General features: G+C 39.9%; 1 protein-coding gene and 1 long non-coding RNA gene across 2 annotated transcripts in view; one reads left to right on the forward strand and one right to left on the reverse strand.

Annotated features, from left to right (window-relative positions):
- LOC123375813 overlaps nucleotides 1-2,939 on the reverse strand; it is a 119,991-nt gene extending 117,052 nt beyond the window's left edge. Inside the window, exon 1 of the long non-coding RNA XR_006581581.1 lies at nucleotides 2,806-2,939. This is a non-coding gene — a long non-coding RNA (uncharacterized LOC123375813). The remainder of the gene's footprint in view (nucleotides 1-2,805) is intronic.
- Nucleotides 2,940-3,144: 205 nt separating this feature from the next.
- On the forward strand, nucleotides 3,145-26,909 carry LOC123375812 (influenza virus NS1A binding protein). Its single transcript, XM_045027100.1, has 15 exons — nucleotides 3,145-3,359; nucleotides 13,873-14,122; nucleotides 15,763-15,889; nucleotides 16,226-16,395; nucleotides 16,478-16,553; nucleotides 17,458-17,631; nucleotides 18,381-18,506; nucleotides 19,928-20,035; nucleotides 22,993-23,122; nucleotides 23,681-23,905; nucleotides 24,108-24,229; nucleotides 25,081-25,207; nucleotides 25,292-25,423; nucleotides 25,606-25,779; nucleotides 26,177-26,909. Exons 3-15 carry the CDS (start codon nucleotides 15,779-15,781, stop codon nucleotides 26,428-26,430), a joined length of 1,929 nt encoding a protein of 642 aa, XP_044883035.1. The 5' UTR covers nucleotides 3,145-3,359; nucleotides 13,873-14,122; nucleotides 15,763-15,778; the 3' UTR covers nucleotides 26,431-26,909.
- Nucleotides 26,910-27,114: the final 205 nt, after the last annotated feature.

The raw sequence follows: 27,114 nt of genomic DNA on the forward strand, positions 1-27,114 counted from the left end.
GATTAGCCAAGACAATTCTTTTTCAGTACAGTAAATCACCAATTTAATAAAACATTGTTCTTGTGTGGCCTGATCATGTGTTGCTAGTTACTTTGCAGGATAGAACCACATAATGCTTTTCTACTGGAGATCTTGAAGCATTTTAGACAGATAGGCATTTATTAACCCCATTGTACGGACTGAACAATTGAAGCAAGCATCTGAGTCTACCCTAGCCTTTTTTCCCTAAAATTTCCCACAATTGCTATCACCAGTAGAGTTGTACCAATTATAGCAACAGTGAAAAGCACAGGGGAACAAATAGCTTAGACAAGGCCAGGATGCATTCAGTGAGTTAGGGGCAAAATCAAGAAAAGAAACAAGGAGTCTTGATTCTGTCTCCAAATATTATTTTATTTCTTTTTTGAGTAGTGGTTGCACCTAGGAGCCCCAGTCCTGGACAACAACCCCATTGTACAAACAAGGAAGAAAAAGATGGCATGTCAGGAGCAGGAGTGCCAGAACAGTGGGAGCCAAGGGGCCATGGCTCTTCCACCAGCTGTAGGGCGAGTGACCGGGGCTGTGTGTGTGAGGAGGGAATGGGGAGAAGCAAGCATGGGGCAGGATCATATGGGGGGGAAGAGGTGGCACAGGAGTGGGGCCTCAGGGGAAGTGGTAGTGTGAGGGCTTGGGGAGAAGGAATGGTGTGGGGGAGGGGCTTCAGAGGAAGAAGTGGCATGAGGGCAGGGCCTCGGGGGAAGGGACAGGGGAAAGGGGCCACAGTTTGGGCACTGATGCCCCCCCCCATTTTTAGGACCCTTCTGCTGCTCTTACTCTGGAGTCGCTCAGAATCAGCAGTGGCATGTTAAAAATATCTTATTTCTACTCGGAATTGGGATTTATGCAGAGAGATGGGAAAGTTTCTTATTCAGAGTGATAAACTGTCTTTACTAGATTAGTTCATAAATTTCAAGGTCAAAGAGTGGACCATCATGACTATAGTCTGACCTCCTGCACAATGCAGGCCATAGATTTGTGCAGGTAATTCCTGCATCAAGCCCAATAATTTTTGGCTGAACTGAAGCAAATATTTTAGAAAGACATCCAATTTTGATTTAAAGACTTGAGTGATACATGAGAACCAACATTTAGGGTAAAATTTAGCTAGCATTTTACTGGTTTTGAAAAAAATAATAAACTATTAAAGTAATTTGGGTTTGTGGTTCAGGGATAGATCAAGAACAAATAATGGCAAAGTTGAGGGGCAGTTCTTTATTTAAAAAAAAATAAGAACAAAACAAAAAATATCCTAAGGGCCTAATAAGACATGTGCCTATCATCATCCTGACATCTTTGCTTTATGTTGTATCTCTTTATCCCTCCCTTCAGTCTTTTTAGATACATGTTCCAGGATGGGATTGTCTTCCTCTGTGTTTGGATCGTACCTACCATATTTTGAGCACTGCTGCAATCAAAATAAAATAACAGATGGGACCCCTAACACGGGGAGCTAATTTTTAGAGTTTACATGTTTGACAATGTCTTTTTAAGTTCAAATATCAAACTTTATGTCCTGATTCTGAAAAATGTCCCATGTGGGGTGACCCTTGCTCTCACATGAAGCCCCACTGAATGTAAATATGAAGACTGTAAAGCAGTATCTAATAATGCACAGCTTCCTGAACACTTTATGTCAGAAGCATAACTGTGCCATGCATCATTAAGCATACAGTCTGGATTATACATTTGAGGAATCTAAAAAGATGATGCTGTAAAATATGTCATTATATTTTTATACATAGCTCAAGACCAATTCTCAGAAATTCTACTGATATACATATGTATGTGTATATACACACACACTATATATATATATATATTTTCCCTTTTCCTGGTCAACCTCTAAGCATAAATTGCAGAATTAGGGAGCCAATTGTATAGACTGCAGAGCATTGTAGGATTTTCTGATAGACACTACTGTGTAAATACAGGTTATTAAAATCTGCCCTGATACAGCAATCAGATCTGTGCAGATAAACCCCTTGTGTCTCTGTCCACAGAACCCCACTGAAGCTAATAGGGCTGTGTTTGCATCCTTCTGGACAGAACTGATTGCAGGATCCAGCCCTTGGACAGTAAACTCTTCAGAATTGGGACACAGTTTTATTTTTTTATTAGGAAAAAATTGCCATACACCTTTATAGTAATACATAGAAATACTTAATGTTTTAGTATAATTATTATTTTTAATCTAGATACCTCTTTTCCCTTCAACACACTATTGTTATAAGTGCAAGTTGTCCACCTGGCTACCATCCTCCACCCGAGGATCAGTATGCAGGTATTTAGTTGGTGAATTGCTCTGATAATCCTCAGACTCATAGATGTGTGAGATATTTTCCCAATCCCAGCTCTAGTACCAACTTGCTGGTTTGCTTTCCAGTACATAAGGGTTGAACAACCCCAATAAGAAAGGCCCCATATTCAGCAGAGAGGTGACATATGGTGTATACTTTACTGGTGTATCAAGAGGAAAAGCGCAGAGGGAGGGGGAATCATGACATCTCCCTACTAATAAGCCTCAACGTTTAGCTAGCACGTTACCAGGAGTAATTTGCTGCTGGAATAATTTGTACAGTGGGGGTGCTCAGAGTCTTTGACCTGAACTGTAAACCCTGTATATGATGGAAACCACTTCAGCATAGTTTCCAGCACCTATGCACGCTACACAATGGGACATAGCTGTGGTGGCTGTAGGCCCAGTGTAACTGTAATGTACCCAGTGGGCTTCTTTTTGCAGTGGAGCGGGAAGGTTACTGCCATTACCTTTGTGATGGCTGCTTACGCTTATACTCGCGGCGCTGTAGTTCTAACGCACGGTGCCCCCCTGCAGCAGGAACAGCGGCGGCGCAACAAGTAAGGGCAGGTCACATGCAGCCCACAGCAGGAGGAAACCAGTTCTAGGCGGCGATAGTAGCAGCGAGCGGCAGTTCCCCTTCGCCTCAGCTCAATCACCTTCCACTGCCCTACTTTGCAACACGAGGGAGGGGCAGAACTTAACGCTGAGCTGTCAGGCGGGACTCGTTTCTCGGCGGAGTGATCCCAATCCTTCCTCGGGGCCGGAGGCGGAGTGTGTCTGGGAGCGCGGACGGGGGCAGTCGCAGTGTCTGGAGCTGGCTGGTGGCGGCCGTTGAGCGCCTTCCCTGCCTGTGCGCGCGCTCACTCCGGTCTGAGTCGCCTCCCGTCCCGACCTCTCTCGCCGCAGCGGAAATCTCCGCCACCGCCTCCGCACTGGGCTGGGTCTGCGCCTCCGAACCGACTTCGTCCACAGCCTGGAAGCTCTCAATATGAACGGTGTCGTCTGCGCTGAGAGACACCAGGTACCGGGGCCGGGGGCAGAAGAGGCGGGGGCGAGGGAGGGGGGCCGGGGGCTGTGCGGCTGGGCTGGCGGTATCTTTCTCAAGCCCCGTAAGGCTGCGTGTGTCTGACGGCCGGGCCGCCCGCCCGCGGCGCCATGTTGGGAGCACCGCGTGTCGTAGCGCGGGCTGCACAGCCCCGGCCGGCGGAGGGTGCGGCGCTCTGGCGCCTTCTTCACCTGTAATGTGGCGCGCGCGCGAACGGCAGATCCCGCCGCCTAGAGCAGGGGCCTCGCGCGCGAGGCTCGTCCGCCGCCCTCCCGCCTCGTGGAGTCACTGCCGCGCCCCGGGAGACGGGCACGTAGTGCTGGCGAGCTAGCGGGTGAGTGTCTGGGGTCGGCACCAGCGGGGAGGAAAGGAGGATAGTGACTATGCGGTTGGGCGATGCCTTCCTCACCAGCCTCCCACCCTTTCCCCAGCTCTCATTGACAAAGACGACAATGCGGCTAAAGCCACGCTAGCTGTGGGGGATGCAATGAACGTCGTGTCGCAACCCCCTCTGCTGTGTGGCGGAGCGACGTGGATCGTCTCCGTTTCCTTTACTCCCCCCTTGGCGTTTCTTTTGTTCCCGTCTCCACGTTGCCGGCTCCTTTTGCCAAGCCCATGGGACTGAGTGGGCATTTCAGCCAATCCAGAGCTGGATACATAATGCATGTTAAACAAGGAGACCGGGCTATAGTTCTTTTGTGGGTGGAGGAGGGGGCTAGTGATTTAGATGCTGTAGGCTATCTTCTGGTTTCATATCAAAAGACACGTCTAAAATTCACTGTTTAAAATGTGATGCCTTCTTGCAACTCTTCTATCTCTTTGTCCCTTTCTGCAGGGCTTTCTGGGAGAAGTAGAAAGTTTTCTTTGAGTACCATCAGTTCTCTAGAATCTTAGGTTTTGCATTTGAAAAAAACAACTTAAGGTTGCAGTGATATTATTAAAAATCTGAACAGTGCTGTCTTCATGAAACTGTCTAAACTAGGTTTTAATTTAATGTGTCTGAAATTTCCCAGAGTTCAGTTCTACCGGTGGTAGCAATGGTTAGAGGGCTAATGTGAACCAATGTGTCAGTTGGTGGATAATGACTTACTGGAGGGTGGTGTGTCCAGAGAGGCTCATGAGACACTGAAGATCAAATTACAGTGTAAAGCAAAGAAAAGCTTGATCCCCTACTCCCTGCACATACTTGCCCTTCAGGTCAAGTATTTTGTCAACCTCCCCAAACACACATACCCAACTTAATCATATAGGCTTGATACTTTGACTTGTTTATAGTAAAAATGGGGGAGGGATTTGAATATTGTTTGCTTCCTATAAGGGGTTGCCAAGCTGGTGTAGAGGATTTATTGCTGTATCGTAACCTCCATGTCCTCCCTATGTGCTCTGAGATGTGGTAGATAAAACAACAGTGGCTAGTCTGCATTCTTGCTTTCTGCAGTTGCTACCATCAGCAGAGCTACCTCATTAGTAGAAACAGAATGAAACTTTAGAAAAAAACAAGCATATTCACTCATTGTCTGCAAAGTTCCAATGTCTCAGTTGCCTCTCATAATTTTCCCAAGGCGCAATAAAGTGAAAACTGATCAGTTGTGTCAATTTCACATAGCAATGCAAATTTAAAAGAAACAGGTTAATTGTAATTTGATGCAGTGTGGAAAAGCTGAGTGGTAGCAGAGGCAAGTACTGGAGTTATTCACTAGGATGGAGGACCCATAATGGAGGCTGTGCAATGGTAGATTTATAGAGACACATCATTACCGCCATAATTGCAGTAGGCAGGAAGCTTGTGGATGGGGGAGATAGTGTGGTGTGAGAAAACAGTTCTTTCTAGCAGCCAACAGTGGGAGTGGGCTTCAGATGTTAGACACCTCCTAGCTGGGAGCTACAAAAGATGAAGCCACCAGGCACACAGTACTGTGTTGATTATATTAGCTGTCATAAGTTTAGATTTTGAAGCACAATATGCATCCGCCATAGAAAATTATTGCATTGGTGAGCTGCTGCAAGCAAGACAAATTTGACTGCTTCTTTTCCCAACAGCTTAAGGAAGGGGGGTGTGGGCTTGGCTTTTTATCTGGCCAGTCCTCAGCTTATTAGTGTTCTGGGAAATTTTACATATGAAAAAAGGGAGTGAGTATGAATTAGGGAGCAGGTGTATGGTAAGTCAAGGGAGAGTGATTATTGGAATAAATCAATTTAAAAAAACAGGATTCTGAGAGGGAGGCAGAAAATATAGAAGAGGTATAGATGACATGGTATCTAATGTGTACTCCTAAGGGCATTCTGTGCCAAAAAAACTAAAGATTCTGCACACCGTATTTAAAAATGCTGCAAATTTTATTTGTCAAATGTGGAGGCTCCACCATGGCATTGGAGAGCACAGGCCACTAGCTGCACAGAGGTGGGAGATCACTGTGCAGCTCCCCCCCCCCCCCCCCCCCCCCCGCATCCTCCATCCTTCCCAGGGACATGGACTCAGCGGTGAGGCTGCACCCAACCCTGACACAGTGCAAAGACCAGGCCTGCCCCAGAAACGGTCCAGGACCCTGCCCCTTCGTGCCAGGTGTTGACAGGCAGGCTCAGCAAGGCAGGATCCAAGTGTGGGGGGATCCAGGTGTGAGTTAAAAGGGTTCTGTGTGGGGCAATCTGGGTGTGGGGAGGATCTGGATGCACAGGGGCTTGTTGCGGGATTGGGTGCAGTGGTAATGAGACTCTGCAGGGGGCTGTCCAGGTGAATGTAGTTGGCTCAACGGAGGGGGTGTGGGGAGGATACAGCTTGGCGGGGGGGGTGGGGATCCAGCTGCTGGGGGAGTGGGACTCAGTGGAGTGGGGATCCAGATGCAGCTGGTTGGGGATTGGTAGGATGGGGATCTGGGTGCAGGTAGTTCATTGGGGTGCTCCAGGTGCAGGGGGAGTGGGTTTTGTCAGGGGATTCTGAGTGTGTGTTTGGGGGGGGCTCGGCAGGAGGGTCTGGGCATGAGGGGGTCTGGATGCATGCAGGGGAAGAGAAAGTCCTGTCCTCCCCAGCCCAGCCAGGACTGGCAGCTGAGCCAGGCGCAGGGTAGGAGCCACCATCCAGGTCTTCCCCAGTCCCACCCCCTGTCCCACAGTGATTTACCTTTCAGATTTACCTTTCTGCCTGCTGCCCTGGGCACCTGAAACATACTGCTGGGGAGGGTTGTATGACCGCTCTTGTAGCTGCCCTTTGCTTCCCCATTAGAAAGTCATTTTTCTGCGGGGAAGCAAAGAAACCTGTGGGGGACATAAATTCTGCAATGCACAGTGGTGCAGAATTCTCCCAAGAGTAAATGTGGAGGGTGTAAAGAGGAAGCATGCTGAAAGCAAGTGCATCAAGAAGGAGGACATAATGACCTAATCTGGGAAAGAAGAAAAACTGGAATAATTTCAGGAAAGAAGGTGAAACAAAATAAAAAACATATTAAATAGAAGTTTGAGACATATTTTCAGCTAACTAATATGTTATAGTAAACGTGTTCAACTCTTACTCTAAATTGCAAGGATTATGGAGGTTGGGGGGGAAGCAGCAACATAAGGTGTTTTTGTTTTTTAATGCTTGTAAGTCTAGTAAGCTCTTCAAGCTTGCATTCATAAAGACTGGAGGGAACCGTGTACAGTCTCAGTAGGAAATGGTAGGTAGCGTATTTCCTTTACAGAATGAAATGCACGTGATGATTTTTATCTTGTTAAAATCCCTACAAACCTCTGTGTTCACAGTGAAGCCTTTTTTTTAGTCATGGGGTAGGGGAAATCGTTTTAAAAAACAAATCATTGACCCATTGTTCATTTGGGACAACAACTAAAGATAATGTGGTTATGTCACCTTGTTGTTACATTTTGTTGAAGACATTGTAGTCCTTAATGGCCATTCCAAGATCTCTCTCTTTAGTAAGTTGCTCTGCATACATAGGACTATACTCTGGTATAGAGTGTATTGATATATCTTAAATACATTTGGTCCCATTTTAAAAATATCTTTACCTCAAATACAAATCCAGATATACAAAGGTGGCATTTATTGATCATTATAATAAAAAAAAAAAGTGTGAGAGTTGAGGATATCTCAAGAAGGAAACCTATTCATGAAGACTTCAGGTTTTATATTCTAGTTTCTAAATAATAAATGGACTACAAGTAGACATAAGTGTGACCTAAATTTCTTGCAAAGTAGAAAATGAAAAGCAAGAAAGCCTGCTGCAACTAAAAAGGTTTACTGGGCTAATTGAGTTCCTTTTTATTTGATCATAAAATCAAATGTTTTGATACAGGATTTTATCAAATTTTAAGATTTAAAGTCTTAATCCTACAAACACAAGTATGTGGGCCTGGCACAAAAAACAATGTTATTTTGTTTTCTTCACAATATTAAGGGAATGTAGTGTTTAGGGAAAGAGCTGATTGACAGCAGTGAAGATTGGAAGAGTTTATTCCAGAAATAAAATTTAAAAAAAAAAAAAAAAAACCCCAGACAGGCAAAAGCAGTCCAGGTTTATTCATATTACTCTATTGGTGTGTCTCATTGCTTTTCTACAGGACAAACTAAGTAATGTTTCTTCACCCATTCAGTCTGTGGCACCTCTACAACTAATGTCATTTATGATGGTGACTTATGTGTAGTGAACTCCTTTTCAGTAGAAACTGCATTAAGACTCAAATTTATTTCACGTAAGCGACCAGTTACTATAGAATTGGGCAAGATTTGAACCACAGACCTAGAAGCATACTATATTTTTATTACTTAAGATTACTAATCTGTTAAGACATCTAGTTCTCCAAATTCCTTTCTATGCCCAACAAATGTAACTGTTTTAAGAACAGTGTCAAAATAATCTCAGTATAGTTTTTTTAAAGCAGTCTAGTGTTTCTTTAAATTTTCTCATTTTAAATATTAAATTAAAATGAACTTTTTTGGTTGTGGAAATTCAAAAATCTACCTTTCTAAATGATACAATGTATGTGAGAAATGTTGACTTGCAAATTTAGACATTTTCTCTTGTATCTGTTAAATTTCAATTTCATTGTTAAAGGATTCTAAATAAACAGTTCAGTTTTTTATTTAACTATATAGCTTAAAGGGATACTTTGTAGTTGATTCTTCAGCATTTTTGTCATTGTCAGTAAGTGGCATTTTGTTTAGTTTGTAATGGAACATGTTTTGGACACATGAACACATCTTTCCAGGTAAAGGGGTTTTCGATTATTTGGTTTGATCTTACTTATTACTCTGAAGCTTCTTTACAGCCTGTATAGGAAAAAAAATGCAATATTTTCAGAGCTTTTTTATATCTGATAATTCATTTATGGTTGCCTTTTTATCCTTTCTCCCAAAATTTTTATTTTTCAGTAATATTTTCTCCCATTAAATATGAGAATTAAGTGAGGAGCTAATGGGGAATAGGTAATGTATTGTTCTGGCAAGCCCTTTGTATCTTTCTGTTTAAACAAAAGTAAAGATTTAATTAATGTTGAGAGATAGTAGTTTAAATAAGCAGTGATAATTTTGTATCTTTTGCATAAAAGTGGTTCTGCTAAATACAGGCAAATTGATTTATTCGTATGTAGGTCTGAATACATGATTTATCTTGCATTAACCAAACTAACGTATATACTTGATCATAAGCCAGTTCATTTATAAGCTGACACCTCCCTCCCCAAGATGGAAGTAAAAATGGAAATTTTTTATGACCCATTCATAAGCCAACCCTATAATTCAGGGGTCAGCAAACTTTGGCTCCCAGGCTATCAGAATAAGCCACTGGCAGGCCGAGATGGTTTGTTTACCTCGAGCGTCCGCAGGCATGGCCCCGGCGTGCCAGCTGCTTGCCCTGACAGGTCGGGACAGCAACTGATGGCGAAATTTGGGGGGGGGGGGAAGCTGGGCATCAGGGGATGACCCCCCCACATGATCCCACCCCTAGCCCAGGACCCCCACACTCTCCCCATCCCTTCCCACCTTATCTGGGGAGGGCTGGGGGAGGATGTCTTTGGCCTGGCTGGAGCTGTTCCGGTGGGCTAGACCAGAGGGCGTGGCCGCAGCCTGCTCTTGGGGGCGGGGCCAAGCAGCAGGGCTGGAGCCTGCTAGCCCTGGAGCTGCAGCTGCTTCAGAGGCTGCGGGAGAGAGAGAGCAGTGTGGCCAGAATCTGAGAGAGACTGGCCCCGCCTCTTCCCTTCTGGCTCTGCTGCCTCTCCTTGCTCCCTCTGTTGGGGGGAGGGGCTGTGTCCCACCTCTCCCTCTTTATGCCCGTTCATAAGCTGACCCCCTTCTCTGGTGCTTCCCTTTTTTACTTAAAAAATTCAGCTTATGAACGAGTATATACGGTACTTCAGGCAAGGATTCTTCCTCAGTCTTCCTATAGATGTAGTAGATAATTAAGCCCTGTATACTGGTGCATGTTCAGGTAATTATAAAATAGTATAGATACCAAAATATATGTCAGGTTTCAGAGTAGCAGCCGTGTTAGTCTGTATCCGCAAAAAGAACAGGAGTACTTGTGGCACCTTAAAGACTAACAAATTTATTTTAGCATGAGCTTTCGTGAGCTACAGCTCACTTCTTCGGATGCATAGAATGGAACACACAGACAGGAGATATTTATACATACAGAAAACATGAAAAGGTGGAAGTATGCATAACAACAGGAAAAGTCTGATCAATTGAGATGAGCTATTGATTAGACTTTAAGGTGCCACAAGTACTCCTGTTCTTTTTGTAAAATACATGTAGTTCTTATAGTAAAAATATTGATATTACACCACTGTCTTGCAGCTTGGCATCCATGTGGCCACAGATGCATGCATGGATCTAGTGGTAGGGTTAGAGCTTCAATTGTAAATACTTCAGGTTAGCCACCATGTCTTTTATTTTTATATATATATATGTGTGTGTGTGTATATATATATATGTGTGTGTGTGTATATATATATATATATATATATGTACAGATAGACCAGTAGTTGATAACTAAGTACTTATAATATTTTAAACCAATTCTGACAATTGGAAATGCCCCGTGGTTAATACAAGCAAATACTTGGAAATAGACTTGAGAAAATACTATTAGACATACATATACAGAATGTCCAGAATTGAAGTTGTTACAGGAATTGCTTTCAGTTCCTTTGTGTGTTAGGTTTCATGCTAGATTCTTTTGGATGCATTTACTCAACTGGCTTTTGGAGATCATAAGAATACCAGGCAAATTTTAACTATTGGAATACAGTAAAATTCTTTTGAGGTAGCAGAATACAACAAAAAATCTGATCAGAGGAATAGACCAGAATAAGAACCAAATGAACACGGACTCTCAAGGGTAGGTGTGTGGAGGGAATCTCTGAGGTTAGTAATTCATCTTTTAGGTCAGCAAGGATGATGCAGATGTGTAGTTATTAGATTGTTTTTGAAAAAAGTCTGCATATTTTTGAATAAAGAGTTGTTCAAAAGGAGTTGAATCTCTGGAAAACTGAGGGATTGTGTTAGACTTCTGGTTTTTTGTTTCAAAGAGAAACAACATAGTTTTTGTTTGGAAATTGCAAATAGTATTTTTGCCCGCAAGGGGAGAAAGTGGGGATTTAAAGATTTCCAGATAAAAGAAGTCTTTTGATGGTGCATAAATCTCTGTTCTTTCACTAAAACATCATAGCCAGATGATGCATTTGTGAACATACAATGAAATGAAGGTGTTTACTTGTATCACTAGGGTCATAGGAACAATTAAAGTTGCTTATGTGGCTTCTTGGGAATTTTGGCTAGCTCAGCTCTTATTTTCATCCATTTGGAGGAATCCATTTTTTGGGAGGCATAAACAGCCAAAAGGAGGCTCAGCAAATGCTGAATGAAATCTGTGATTTCATTTGAAAATCATAACATAGTATACTGATATTAAGGTCTTTGTTTAATTTGTGGTCCCCAAATACCTCTCTAGTAGACATTTTTGGTGCTTTATAACAAATATCTATCTTATTACTTCCTCCATTCACACACTCATATATGCTTTAGGAGTTGAATGTTCATTCTTTCCTGTCTTACTGTTGGCTGCTCTTTGCAGCACAGTATTTTCAGGAACAGAAAAAATTGCCGCTGTAAAGGTAGTTTTTCTAGATAACTGCAACAGAACATTGCAGGTGCTGTGGGAAAATCAGTATATTGCTCTTGATTTGAATTGGCTGAAACTATAGTAAAGAACAGAATTATGATGACACGCAGATGATTACAATAGGTTGGGAAGGAGTCAACATGGCTTTTGTAAAGGGAATAATGCCTCATCTATCAATCTTTGAGGGTGTCAACAAGCATGTGGACAAGGGTGATCCATCCAATTGATACAGTAATCATGGACTAAGAATGCCTTTCACAAGGTCCCAGCCAAAGGCTCTTAAGCAAAGTAAGCAGTGATAGTATAAGGCTTTGGCTACACTTGCATTTCAAAGCGCTGCCGCGGCAGCGCTTTGAAGCGCTAAGTGTAATCAAAGCACCAGCGCTGGGAGAAAACTCTCCCAGCGCTGTCCGTACTCCACTTCCCTGTGGGGAATAACGGACAGCGCTGGGAGCGCGGCTCCCAGCGCTGGGGCTTTGACTACACTGGCGCTTTGTAGCGCCGCAATTTGCAGCGCTGCAGAGGGTGTGTTTTCACACCCTGCTGCAGCGCTGCAAATTTGTAAGTGTAGCCAAGCCCTAAGAGGAAAGAGGATCAGTAACTAGTTAAAAGATAGGAAACAAAGGGTAGGAATAAATGGTTAGTTCTCTGAAAACATCTGCAGAATGTTAGGAACCATTAGGAAAAGAATAGATAATAAGACAAAAATGTCATAGTGGCACTATATAAATGTACAGTATGCCCACACCATGAATACTGCCTGCAGTTCTGTTTGCCTCATCTTAAAAAATATATATTAAAATTGGAAAAGATACAGGTAGAAGGACAGCAAAAATGATTAGGGGTATGGAACATTGTCCATACATATGAGGAGAGATTAAAAAGACTGGGACTACTCAGTTTAGAAAAGAGGTGACTAAGGGTGTGTGTGACAGAGGTCTATAAAATCATCAGTAATATGGAGACAGTAAATAGGGAAGTGTTATTTACCCCTTTACATCACACAAGAACCAGGGGTCACCCAAAGTTTTGGTAGAGTATATGTAGGTAAACATAATAGCTTTCATTACCTGAACGAATTACTGACTTGTGTAAGCAAGTAGTAGATGATACAGAAATAAAGTGCAAACAGTTAGACTGATCTGTCTTAAATGTTACTCAGTTATTTTTTTTTCTTAAAACATTACCTTGACAATCCTAGCTGGGCAACACTTCTGGCTCCTGGAGTATCAAAATTGATCTGAATACAAAATTAAGGATAGAAATTAAAAGAAGGTCTCTACCAATCAGAAGGATGAAGTTCTGGAACAGTCTTCTAATAGGAAGCTTGGAGCAAACAACTTAATTAGTTTTGAGAGAGACAAATTTGAGTGTAATTGTATGATGGGGTCGCTTGTGATGGTAAGGGGCAGGGTTCAACAGCTCTGGGGTTCACTTCAGGTTTGTTTTATGTACCTAAAAGGTCATGTCTCAAGGTTCAGCCAGCTGCCTGCAGGGGTCAGGAAGTTATTCCCCCTTCCCCAAATGTAGGAGTATTTTTTTGTTGTTGTTTTTTAAATCTCCCTCTGAAGCATCAGGGATGGCTACAGCTGGGAGGGCCAGGGTTCTGAGTTGGCACCAAGCATTCCTCTTCTGATGCTTGGCTGACTGGTTTTCTTGCATGCTGAAAGGATAACTGATCACTTTCCGTGGTGTAGAGAGGGAATTTTCCCCCAGGTCAGATTGGCAGTGACCTTGGAGGCAGGGGTGTTCCTTCCTCTGCAGCATGTGCTTATGGTCACTTGCCAGCATTATCTGGTGGGTGTATCTTACTTAATCATTTCCCTGCTATTGTGGGCACCTTGGAGGCTGGTGAACCTGGGTCCATCCTATTCTCTTCCTATGGCATATAATTGTATGCAGTGTAGTTGTAGCTGTGTCAGTCCCAGGATATTGGAGACACGAGGCTCGAAAACTTCTCTCTCACCAACAGAAGTTGGTCCAATAGAAGATGTTTCCTCATTCATCTTGTGGCACATAATTGTTACTCTCCTGTGGGTTGCAATGCTTTGGTTTAATTTTGGTTGTTGGGATTAGTGTGTGGGTGCTCGGTGTGGCGGCCTGTGACATCCAGGAGGTCAGATGAGATGCTCTAATGGTCCCTTTTGACCTTAAGCTCTATGACCGTTAGTTTTTGCCAGCTGAGAATGTATTGAGGTCACCATTAAAGAATGTGTGTGAGTACTTAGAACAGAATTTGTGAGGATAGATTATAGAGAAAAGTTAACTATACAGTTAAACATTCTAGCCCTGGATTTGAAAGGGATATTAATTGCTAAATCTGAAACATAAAATACTGTTTTATATGTAATTACTAACTTTTTCTTTGCTTGTTGCAGATTATGATGCATGATTATCACAGAAGAAATTCGTGTCTATAGCTCTTAAGGACTTGATTACATCATTTTCAAGCCTGCTAGTTTTGGAATCATCATTGCAGCTCACAGGACACGACCCGTCTGCTTGCACTTCAGCAAATTGTCTTCATATAAGAAGATATTGAAAGCAACGTGCTCTGATTTAACACCCCATTACCATTGGATTATTTAAGTTTTCTCAGTTATAAATTTACAGCAATATATTTAGCAGGTATGATAATGTTGTTAATTAAATGTGTAAAAGAACAAACATATAATTGTAGTTAGCAGATTTTTGTTCTGTTACTGTAATAGGCAGACATAACATAGTATTTGACTATAAATGAAAGTGTATGCAAAGGAAAAAGCTTGCAATTAAGTGAAACTTATCATTTAGTAGTTTATTTGTGGTAATTTACTCTAGTAAACTACTCAGGTAATTGAATTTACATCAGTGATTTACAGGGTTTTTTTTTTTTTAATATGGCTTATCTTTCTTAGTACTAATCTTTGCCCTAGTTTCCCAGTCTGGCCTTAAAATTAAAAACATTAAATCTTATGCTAATTACATTTCTTGAATTGTAAACTAAACTAAAAATGCAAATTGTTGTGAAATAATAAATTAGAAATAGCATATCTCATGTTCTTTTCCAAAAAGTTGTTTGGGTAACTTTATAGCGTGGGATTTTCAAACAGGTTTCTAACACCTTCAGTTGACACTTCTGAAGTTATATCCTCATCTTCCTTATCAATCCTACAGGCCTCTTTAAATTTGAAATCTTGTCAAACTCATCAAATAAGTTGTCGCTTCAAGTACTATTCTGCCTCTGAGTTTCCCTGTCTTTTTTTGGCATTCTTGCAATCACACTTTCCTATTTCTAAAAATGGTTCTCATTTACTCATAGCTATGTGAATGACCCACACAAACAGAAGTGACTGATTTGACTGAGCCCAGGGAACCAGTGAAACTGACTACATGTAAATTGCTATCAAATGCACAAAGTAAACTTTGAAAAAATAATTGTTCTTTACTCTGTTATAATAATCTTAGGGTTTCTCTGCATTATGCTGCAGTGCGAACTAGAGAAGTGTGAACTGTAGCACACTATTAACTGCTTGTGTAGACCCTGCTGCCTCAAACTAAAAGGTACCTGCTGTGCGTTAATATGACTAGATTAATACGCGCTATACGCCTTTTAGTTTGTGTCAGAAGAGTCTACATGGGGCAGTTAGACCTACAATTAATTTACTCCCCTCTAGTTTGCACTGTGGTGCTATGTAGATCAGACCGTAGGTGGTATTTATAAATAGGTAAAACTGCAAGTAGAAAAGACTTAAGTAGATAGTGATCCTTTAAATGTATGTTTGCTAATTGTTCAGGGTGTTTCGTTTCTGCTGATGTTATTACATAAAGCTAAACTGTTTTTTAAGATTTTTGTACAGTTGAAAAGTGTGTATAAACTAGGTCTTAAGAGTCATTTAAACAGAAGGTTGAAATCCTGGCACTTTTCAACTATTATTTTGTTTTCTTTGACCTCTGAAATGGTTATATTGTGCAGACCTAATGAACCATGCATGGCATGGAGTCCATAGAACCAGTAAAAATTAGTTCAGATGAACATACAGTACAAATCTTAGAATCATAGTAATTAGAGATGGAAAAGATCTGTTATCACTTAGTCCATCCCACTGCCAGTGCGTTTTGTCCAGTCTAGTTCTAAATGCGTCACTGCTCTTTATTTTATCAACATTGCACGAATTATCTATATATTTGGAAAGAGGGAGCTGGTAATAAGGAAATAGTAGTTTATACACTTCAGTGCTGTGTATGTAAACTTTACAAATTGAAAGACACTTACCTTTTTTTGACAGCCAAGCCAACAGCAAAATGATTCCTAATGGATATTTGATGTTTGAAGATGAAAACTTCATAGAGTCATCTGTTGCCAAATTAAATGCCTTGCGTAAAAGTGGTCAGTTCTGTGATGTTCGGCTTCAGGTAAGTTATAACGTGTCATCTGGGTGCAACATTTAAACAGTGCTCTTTGTTGTCTGTATACATTGATTCAGTGAATCTTAAGACTTTATAATCTGATTTTCCGTAGGATCTAAATTCAGAAAAATATAGTTAAAAACCATATATTGATAGCTGAAAATGTAGCAGTTTAATTCATCTGGTGCAAATTGAGAAAATGTGTATTAATAAAGTAATTTCTCTAATATACATTGAGTTTTGATCTGTTCAATTTTGAACAAGACTGCATAATACTTTGCATTTTTGTAATGTACATTCTTAATTTTTTACTGTCCTCATGTATATGTTTTTAAAATAAAGGTATGTGGACATGAGACGTTGGCACATAGAGCAGTCCTAGCTTGCTGCAGTCCCTACCTGTTTGAAATCTTCAACAGTGATAGTGATTCTCATGGAGTTTCTCATGTTAAATTTGATGATCTCAATCCACAAGCTGTTGAAGTCTTATTAAATTATGCCTACACTGCTCAGTGAGTATTACTTCCTGATAAGCAATAAGAGATAAATATTAATATTATTTGTTTTAGAATAACACCTAAATTTCTTTAATAGGTTGAAAGCTGATAAAGAGCTAGTAAAAGATGTATACTCTGCAGCAAAGAAGCTGAAGATGGAGAGAGTCAAGCAGGTATAATTTGCAGCTACTACAGGAGTCCCATTATTAACCTTTGAGGGGCAGAGAAAACATTGTATATTTAGTGTGAACTGGACACTCAAGTGAGATTACACTGTAGAAAAGTGATTAAAAATAACTACTTGTCGCTCGAGATCTATTCCTTGTGTACTCAAAATCACATGTACTAATTTTTAGTGACAGAAAGGTACTTACCACTTCCACACCTGTTAGCACTGTAGAGCCAAGATAATAGTGACGGATTCTGTACTTGTGTTTTATCACTAGAACTGTTGACTTAATTCCAGTCAGTTATACCCGTGCAAGCCTGCTGGAGGCACTGGGCTCGCAGAGAAGGCATAATTTGGCCTGAAGAACTGTAACTGATATAGGAATATGAATAATCCGCATTGACTCCCAAATCCCTGGTTGCTGGCAGTCTGTTTGTAAACAACACGTTCAATAGGGGAGACAGGCTATAAATTCATTTAAGAATAAACAATATGTACCTTGATAGGTGCTTAGATAGTACGATGTGGAGGCCATAAGTACTTAGGTAGATTTTATTTAACAAAACCACTAGAGAATGAAATGTTGCCCTCCTGTGAAAGAGTTAACCAGAAAATCTGTATCATAACTATACTGTTCTCCTTTTCTGTGGTATCTTCCATATTAAGGTACTAGCCATTACTGTTCTAACGTTATCACTACAATAGTGCATACGGTGATCAAACTTAGGTGATTCTACTTGTTTCAGAGAGATTTTCTGCACCCACAGTGTGGAGTACCAGTAGAGCAAGTAAAATCTTTCAAACTGGTAGAAAAGTAAGAGTTTGCCATATGTTGGAAAAGAAATGTATGTATAAAAGTGTAATATGCTATTAGTAAATTTGGGATATTACTCAATTTTTTTTTAAAGGTTTGTGGTGATTATTTGCTCTCTAAGATGGACGTTCAGAGCTGCATCTCTTATCGGAACTTTGCAAGTTGTATGGGAGACTCACGTTTGTTGAACAAGATTGATGGTTACATTCAGGAACATTTGTTGCAGATTTCAGAACAAGAGGAATTTCTCAAGCTTCCACGGTTAAAGGTTAGCAGCAATTTAAAGCTGTTTCTTTAATCTTGTTAACTAAATAAACCTAGGTAATTTAAAGTCGAGAGAGAGGACATAAGAACAGCCATAGTGGGTGAGACCAGAGGTCCATCTAGCCCAGTATCCTGTCTTCTGACAGTGGCCAATGCCAGGTGCCCCAGACGGAATGAACAGAACAGGTGATCATCAAGTGATCCATTCCCTGTTGCTCATTCCTAGCTTCTGGGAAACAGGCTTAGGGACACCATCCGTGCACATCTTGGCTAATAGCCATAGTAAGTTAAATAGTAAAAATCACTGGTTTCTTTTTCAGTGGTGGAGAAATTTCACACATGCTGAGTTTGCAGAGTAGTTTTCAAATTGTTTAACACAGTATGCTAGCATTTTATATAACTTTTTCTGGTAGACGTCTTCATTAGATTATATTGGTACCATGAAACTTGGCTGTGCATGATGCATGCTGTCTTCCATCCTGAGACGACTTTAGATATTAAGTCAAAATTAAAGGATGCAAAATCATCATTTCTGTTGCCAGGGTGTAGGAAAACAGCCAGGGGCTGATCTTCATTGGTGTAATAGTAGAGTAGTATACTCACTCATTTTCAGTATGCAGAGCTAGAAAATTCTGTCCTGTTTTAAATTCTTTAGGAATAATTAACTTCAGTAAAATACTGACATGCTGTAAATGTATAACTTTTATGCAGTAGTGTAAGATGGATGCTAACTACTCTTATTTTTAACTCAAGCTTGAAGTAATGCTTGAAGACAATGTTGGCTTGCCTAGCAATGGCAAATTATATACAAAGGTAATCAACTGGGTGCAGCGCAGCATCTGGGAAAATGGAGGCAGTCTGGAAGATCTAATGGAAGAGGTTAGTCTTTAAGAAAATGGGATTAAATAATTTAAAAAAATTAAACTTCTGTGACATGAAGGATGATCCCTTTTTTTCTTTTATTTTTAACCATGACCCTGAAGAATTTAAATTTTACTATAGGTACCCATAAGCTGAGAAACGGGGGGGGTGTCCAGGTGAGCTGAATGAACTGTTCAGTCTGGTCTCTTGCTTTCCTTTTTTGTTTTTGTTTTCTAACTGTGTGCTGTTTAACTATTCAAAGTGCATTTAACTTTGCTTTGGAAATGGGGAGGTGGCACTGAAACTTGCTGTAGATTCTTAAATGTTTTCTTCCACAGGTTTTTGCTTGTTAATGAGAAGTAGGTAAAAGCTTCTAATGGTTGTTCCTCCCCATTGATTTATCTCCCCATAGGTTTATTAACAAAACTAGGATACCAAGGCTGAAGAACCAAGAAGAAACCTCAAGTGTATTGACACGTAATGAAGCAGCAGTCCTGCCCCAGTTCTCCTAAGAAAATCCGCTGTGGGCAGAGAACGATGATGATGATTTAATGGTGTTTACTTACTCCTTTACAGGATATCTTATTTTTAATGTTTTGTGTGTTGTTTAATGGCTTTACTCATGAATACAACTACTACACTTAGACTGTGGCAAATTTTAAAATATCTACATTTGATGGAAATCATAGTGGAATTCTAAATTTTTAACTTGCTTGGAAAAATGGAGTTCACAAAACCTGTTGCTCATCATAAAATCTTCCCAGTTTGTTATTACAGGCACGGTAGATAATCAGAACACTTTTGTATAGGCGAAAGTACATGTTTATACTGTCAAATATATTCTTACATGTATGTTTCCCCTTTCAATAGTTATTTTTAAAATGCTCTGATTTTCCCAGTTGCAACTCAGATGCACTTGATTAATGCATTGCATTTGGTAACAAGTCATGGGCAACATTTCCTCCATAGCTTACATTTTTGCTCCGCTCTTTCAATTCCTTTCCTTTTTAGAATCCAATCTTTGGCTCCACCTCTCCCCCCTTTTTTTTTTGGCCCACAGAAAGCATTGTATTTGCAATTCAGAAAACTTGTTTGCAGGGAATAACGAGTGTTTGCATGAGATTATGGATTGTATAATTCTGAAGATAATGTACATTGTACTTGTGATATATATTAGTTACTATACTGGGAAATAATAGAAGTCCTTGGAAAATGAAGATTTCTTTCAAGCTGAGAAATCAAGGATCCTTCAGCTGATATTTGAAGACTTGCACCATGATGTCTGCTTCCTTTTAATTTTGCCATTCCTAGATTGAGATGACATGACATGACATGACGAGCTATGCTGGAGAGGACCTTCTGGAGTTTGTGTAAAACTGCCTGTAGTTAAGTAGCTATGGAGACAGCAGCCACATGGGTATTCTGTTCCTGTTTTGCAGGTTCAAACGTTGTACTACTCAGCTGATCACAAGCTGCTTGATGGAAATCTACTAGATGGACAGGCTGAGGTGTATGGCAGTGATGATGACCACATTCAGTTTGTGCAGGTACAAATTGCACATGGTCTGAGGTTACATCAGGTAAAAATATGGTTAGAGCAATTTATAGCACACCTAAAACCTTGCGTACTGTAGTAAAGGGAAGAAGCGGTATCTTAATGATTAATGCAGATGGGAAAACATTTTGCAAAAACGGCTTCTGTGTTGGTATTGACAATTCACTTGCTTCATCTTGTTATTAACAGTACTAATTTCAGTGCTAAACGTGAGTTTTTAAAAACAAAACCCAGGTTATCAGAGAACTGAAAAGATACAGAAGAGGATGGCCAGTACAAGGGAGTCTATTATAAAAATATTAGAAAAATTAAATTGAATATAAATAGTTTGAGAAGGGTGTGGGAGTGTCTAGTTTACACAGTTCATCTGGATTAGAAAATGTGGATGGCATGACTGAAAAAGTAATTGGCATAAAAACAAGAGGGTGCAGACTGAATGTAATACGAGCTAGGCATTACAGAGAGAGGAATTACAGAGAAATTTCTCTGTGCAAAATCTAACAATGTGTAGCATGGGCTTGCAAAGGAGGCAATACATTCTTTTGATTGTAGGGCCGGATGGGTTGGCAGGGGGGATCATGATGTAATATATATTGAACTTTAATCTGGTTTTAAATTTGGGCATAAGTCACAAGTTAAATTGAGTTTGGTGATTTAATTCTAGATCTTATTTGTTCATGTCCTTGAAAAAATAGACAACTTTGCACAGTTATTAGTTTGAGCAAGAAGCAGAAGTATGGAATAGTTAGGTTGAAAGTCAGAGCAGAGATACACTGGCAAAGTTGTGCAGGAAAGCATGTTCGTTTGTCTTCAGCTATTGCGGTTAGTCCTTGATTTTATAAATGCCAAGTTCATGAATCTTCCCACTTCTATCTTCTCAGCCTCCAAACTTTTTAACTAGTTCAAGAAAGGAACTTAAAAAAAATGGATGGGTTGATGGACCCAAATGAGAGTTACTATGTCTAAATTTGAATTGCTATTGAGTTTAAATGCAGTTTTATTTTGATTTCTGAAGTCATAGCAATGAGAGTTGCAGGCAGAAGCAATCTGGTTTTGGTAGATTTTTTTTTAAGTAAATTTTAAAAATACCTTTATAGTTGCATAGAGCATGGATTTTAAAAATGAAAATAAATCTGTAAAGAGAAGAGTTGAGTAAATAAACCCTGTTTGCATCAGTGGTATTTAATGAGTCCTTTGGATTAATTTTGTTCCTACTCAGTAGATCAAATATTTATTGGCAGTTCTCATACTTGGAAGCCAAGGACCAAAGTAAAATTCACTCGGATTTTTTTTCTTCATATTTGCAGAAAGAAACTAGAGCAAATATGTTTAAATTGTATCCATCAAATTTTTTTTTTAAGATACACTATCTTGGAGGATTTAATTCAGTCTTTAAAAATCCTCAAATAATGTAAGGGACATCCATGTGTACAAAAAGCTATAAAAAATGCCTGGGTGGGATTTAATACTTGAAACTGAAATAGTTTCACCATGGTGGGGGTAGGGGGAAAGAAGACACCAGTTTTAGTTGAGATACAAAAATAAACGCATTGTTTGGTCTCCTCAGAAACATATAACTTGTTGGGTAGTTGGTCTGTTAAGATGTAAAATAATTTTGGCAGACAACAGAGCCGTGCCATGTGATAAATATGGTTCAGTGCAGAGTATGGGAAATTCTTGGTGGAAAAACTAATGGATAAGCTTAGATTGGGAGTTAGTATTTTACAAATCTGGCTACCTTTTCTGTAATATGAAAAACGATACAGTTCAAGGGTCCACACAGGTGGTGTAAATTTCAGCTGCAGGGTTTTAGAACATTGTTATACAGAATTAATAGAATTGATAAATGTTGGACTTTTGCTCTTGACCTGGCTTTTACTCCAAACATTGTCAGTGATGTGATCTGAACCAAGTTTTTTTTCCCTTGGATCTGTTAAGTCTGCACAATAAATAGTTTATAAAATGAAATACTGAATAAACTATACTAGGGATGAGACTCAAGAAAATAACCCTTCCATGCAAAGTATTAGCATAAGAAAAGTAAGATCAGAGAAATAACTAAACAGCATCACAAAGACAACTTGAAGCTAAATCACAAAGACTTATTTTAGATGAGAACACAAGAATGGCCATATTGGGTCAGACCAATGGTCCACCGGGTCCAGTATCCTGTCTTCCAACAGTGGCCAATGCCAGATGCTTCAGAGGGAATGAACAGAACAAGCCAGTTATTGAGCAATCCGTTCCTGTCGTCCAGTCCCAGCATCTAGCAGTCAATGGCTTAAGGCCATCCAGAGCATGGGATTGTGTCCCTGACCATCTTGGCTGCTAACCATTGATGAACCTGTCCTCCATTAGCTTATCTAATTCTTTTTTGAACCTCATTATAGTTTTGGCCATCACAACATCCCCAGGCAATGAGTTCCACAGGTTGACTGTGTTGTGTGAAAGGGCCTCTAATCTGAGGAATAGGAATCTATTAAAAACCAATCAGAAATGGCATTGTGGGCTTAGCCCACATTCCAAGAGAGTTTGAAAATGTATACTTCCATTTTGTTAACCCCACATTCTTTGCCAGACTTTTATTATTAAAAAAAAAAAAAAAAATCTGGAAGATACAGGAAGTCTGAAAACCCTTTGTCCAGTGAAAGTGCATGCTTGACTTCTAAAAAGGAGTTCAGAGCCATATGATTTCTAAGGCTGAGTCTGTGATAGAGGCTCAGGTAGTGGTATGAGATGAAGTAAGTACTAAGGTGGGAGTAAATCGACTTAGGTGTTTTAATTATGTAAGCAATTCTATTTAAAATTTAGGTGTGCTATAAATGATGCTTTGCAGAGATGGAAAAGATCAAGCATTTTCCTCAGTTGTGTGGATTAGTTGAGAGAAGTAAAGGTAGATCAAGGTGTGGTCTCTGGCTAGGGTTCTGTAGCTGCCTTTTGATTTTGCAGAAAAAGCAACCACGTGAGAACGATCACAAGCAGATAAGTAGCAGTTCCTCTGGAAGCCTTTCTTCTCCAAATGCTACTGTACAGAGTCCTAAACATGAATGGAAAATCGTTGCTTCTGAAAAGACTTCAAGTAAGTATCTAGGCTTTTTTTGTTTGGGGTTTTCCCTGTTGCTCGTAATCATAGCATCTGAGCACCTCACATACATTAATGAATTTCCTTCAATACCCTTATGGGTTAGGGAAGTATTGTCCCCATTTTACAGGTAGAGAACCAGATAAAGTGAATTGCCCATGGTTACTCAGGCCTGTAGCATAGTTGAGATCAAAACCCAGATATTTTGAGGCCGAGGATGGAAAATTTTGGTGAATTGTGAGGAAGGTGGTGGACAAGTGCATTATTTATGGGTGAACCATGGAAGTTATTTTGTGCATGGGGAGGGGGACTTGCTCCTAAAATGTTTTCAGATTGATTTATAGTGTTTTTGTTTTTTTTTTTTAAGGTAGAATCTTAATTGAGTTGTCCAGTATAGTGTTTCTGTATAACTGGAGTGAAGTTTGGAGTCTGTAAATCTCAACAGTATTAGTATTAAGGTATCTCCAGACCTGTAAGGGTTAAGTATAGGCTTAAACTTGGAAGCCACTAGTTAATATTTTAAATATAGAAAAGTTTTTTAAAATTGTTTTTCAGGTAATACCTACTTGTGTCTTGCCGTTTTGGATGGTGTGTTCTGTGTGATTTTTCTTCATGGACGTAACAGCCCTCAGAGCTCTCCAACTAGTACTCCACGACTGCTGAAGAGCAGGAGTTTTGAGATTCAGCCAGATGAACTTATAGAAAAGCCCCTGTCTCCAATGCAGTATGCTCGATCTGGGTTGGGAACAGCAGAACTTAATGGCAAGCTAATAGCTGCAGGTAAAAATACCATTAAAATAATTAAAGCAAAAACTTGTTTGGATTGAACCATGTCTAATATACAGTACCTTCCATACGTAAGTGATCTGAACAAGGTTCATAGATTCTGTGCTAACTTTAATGAAGCTAGTAAACAATGTTTAAGACTTATTTTGATTCCCAATAAACTCCTTGCATGTGATTTGTTTTGGCTTACTGTTAGGTGGCTATAACAGAGAGGAATGTCTGCGCACGGTAGAGTGCTATGATCCACGAAAGGACCGTTGGACTTTTATTGCACCTATGAGAACACCAAGAGCCCGATTCCAGATGGCAGTTCTAATGGTATGTGCTGTGTAAAGAGCAGATTAAAGCACTTTCTTGTGATGTATAAATGCCCTAGTAGATAATTTTGATTGTGTAAGAGAAAGGAAGGATGGGACAAACAGATTTAGATCTAAAATATGCACAAATCCACTCAAAGGTATTCAGAATTTCTAGGATAGTGTTTCAAAAAGAAATATTGCAGCTACACAGAGGATATTATGATTTCATGCCCCATCTGCCAAGTGGGATAGTTAGTGTCTCAGTATTCACAAGCAGCCAATTCTATAGGTTTGCCAGGAGGGATTTTATTTGATTGTATGGGAATTAGTGAAGAAAGCACAGTATTGTTGAACACTTTCTCAGTTTGACTAATAATTAGAGGGGACTTAATCTGTGTCTATTAGAACATGCTGTGCTGAAAAGAGCTGACCATAGAGACTTCTGGAAACAGTTCTGTCAAGCATTCACATTTTTCTTCATTTGCAGTGTCCTCCTTGGTAGCTCCAGCCTTTGAGGAGGTTGTTCAATTACAGATGCAGAGACCCCTGACAATATAGAAAGACCATTTTTCTTAAAATATAACTTAAGCTTCAGTAATAAATACACCAGTGATGTTTGATATCTGGTTACATCTCTGGGATTGTACCTTGAAAAAACTGGGTTTATCAATCCTTAAAAGCAACATACAGGGTCACAGTAAACTACACTGTATTTAACTAATAACTTAATTGTTCTTGTACAGCGGGACTTTCCCTCGCAATTTCTGTTGCAAGCAGTTGAGTAATTGTAATTAATACCAGTGAACTGCTCTGGAACAGAATTAATTTCAGTTTACATGTGAAACACTGGTTGTTTTTTCTTCCACTTAGGGACAACTGTATGTTGTAGGGGGGTCAAATGGTCACTCCGATGACTTGAGTTGTGGGGAAATGTATGATCCAGAAATAGATGACTGGACTCCTGTTCCAGAACTGAGAACCAGTCGTTGCAATGCAGGTAATGGCTGTTTTGTTGACTGTGGCTGTTTAGTTCCTTACAAATTTATTAGATGATAAATCACTTTTATTTATATACAAACAGGAGTATGTGCTTTGAATGGTAAGCTGTACGTTGTTGGTGGCTCAGATCCTTATGGCCGGAAGGGATTGAAAAATTGTGATGTGTTTGATCCTATCACAAAATCTTGGACAAGCTGTGCTCCACTTAACATTCGTAAGTTTGTTGTGCTGTTTTTAAAGCAGATTTTTTAATGTTGCTGCCTATGTGCATATTTTATTTCTAATAAAAAAAGCAGCTGCCATGTACCAGCAAGTCTGTATTGCTAAAATCTTAGGAGTGGTGGGTTTGGGTTTTTTTTTGGCGTCTCAATATAACTAATGGCTTCTGATTTGTAGGTAGACATCAGTCTGCAGTATGTGAGCTAAGTGGATATTTGTATATAATTGGAGGAGCAGAATCTTGGAATTGTCTGAACAGTGTAGAGCGTTACAATTCAGAGAGTGACACCTGGACTCTAATTGCACCTATGAATGTGGCTAGGCGTGGAGCTGGAGTGGCTGTTCATGATGGTAAGTTTCTAGTCTTTCAGACAGTTAAGCAAAGGATTGGCAGAAGAAAAAAAATTTCATATACTTCCTGGGCTTGATTTTCATAAAGGACTTCCGACAATGGAAGTTTTATCTAGTGAAATATCATCCTACGCTATCTAGATAAACAGCATTTGAACACTAATTGGAAATTGTTATGGAAGTAATTCTGAAATTAGTACAGAAAACAGTTTTGGTAACCAAGAGAGCACAAGTAGTTTGATGGTATTGGGAATACACAAATCCCTTTTCCTAGATTTCAACCTCCCTTCATGTTGACTTAGTTTAGTAATTTCTTCACAAATGTACACAAGTAGTTCATGAAGGAGAAGCTTATGGAATGTAAGCAGTTAAACTTTTATCATTCCCTTTTAAATAGGAAAACTCTTCGTTGGTGGAGGCTTTGATGGTTCTCGTGCTGTCAGTTGTGTGGAGATGTATGACCCTGCTAAAAATGAATGGAAGATGATGGGAAACATGACTACTCCAAGAAGCAATGCTGGTATTGCAGCTGTGGCAAACACCATTTATGCAGTTGGAGGATTTGATGGCAATGAATTCCTGAATACAGTTGAAATCTACAACCCAGAGTCAAATGAATGGAGCCCATATACAAAAACCTACAAATTTTAACCACTTTAAGTGCCCCAGGCAAACTAACAGGCTTAGTGATGTAATTGTGTTTTAGTAGAGGTATGTGTCAGGGTTGGGAGGGTATAGAAGTTGCCAACAGCAACACAAAGCTTTTGCATATTGCATACTATTAATGTGCTGTATATACTTTTTTTTAGAAAGATGAAGGGTGTTTTGTGTATTTTTGGATTTTGTTACTTAGATTTTGGAAATTGATAATATTGTAAGAGAAATTAAGAACTGATTGGGCATATCATTTCAAGAGCTTCCCCCCCAATGTTTGTTTTGCCAATTTGCACATTTTTTCCCCCCTTAGAATGTGTGTTTGGGGCAGGAAGAATAGGGTTTTTGGTTATAGGCAGTTGGTTTTTCAGGCTCTCTTCCCCCCTCCCCAGTAACTGGAACAGTCTGTAACAAGAAGCCTTATTTAACACATATAATGCTTTTTTTTATTATTAAAGTTGACATGCCTGCCAATACTTAACCTTTTATGATTGCCTTTTTATAACTTTTTATATACTCAGCAGAATATTACCTGTTGAAGTGAAAGTGGCAGATAGTAGTTATTGAGGCAGACAATACCTTAGTGTTCATAGAGATGGGGTGGGATATTTAATTTACCACTGTACATGAGCATCTAAGCTTTTGCCTCTGCTACACTATTGTACTTTAGTATGCAACACT

This window comes from Mauremys mutica, chromosome 8 (assembly GCF_020497125.1).
Source record: "Mauremys mutica isolate MM-2020 ecotype Southern chromosome 8, ASM2049712v1, whole genome shotgun sequence".
Lineage (NCBI taxonomy): Eukaryota > Metazoa > Chordata > Testudines > Geoemydidae > Mauremys > Mauremys mutica.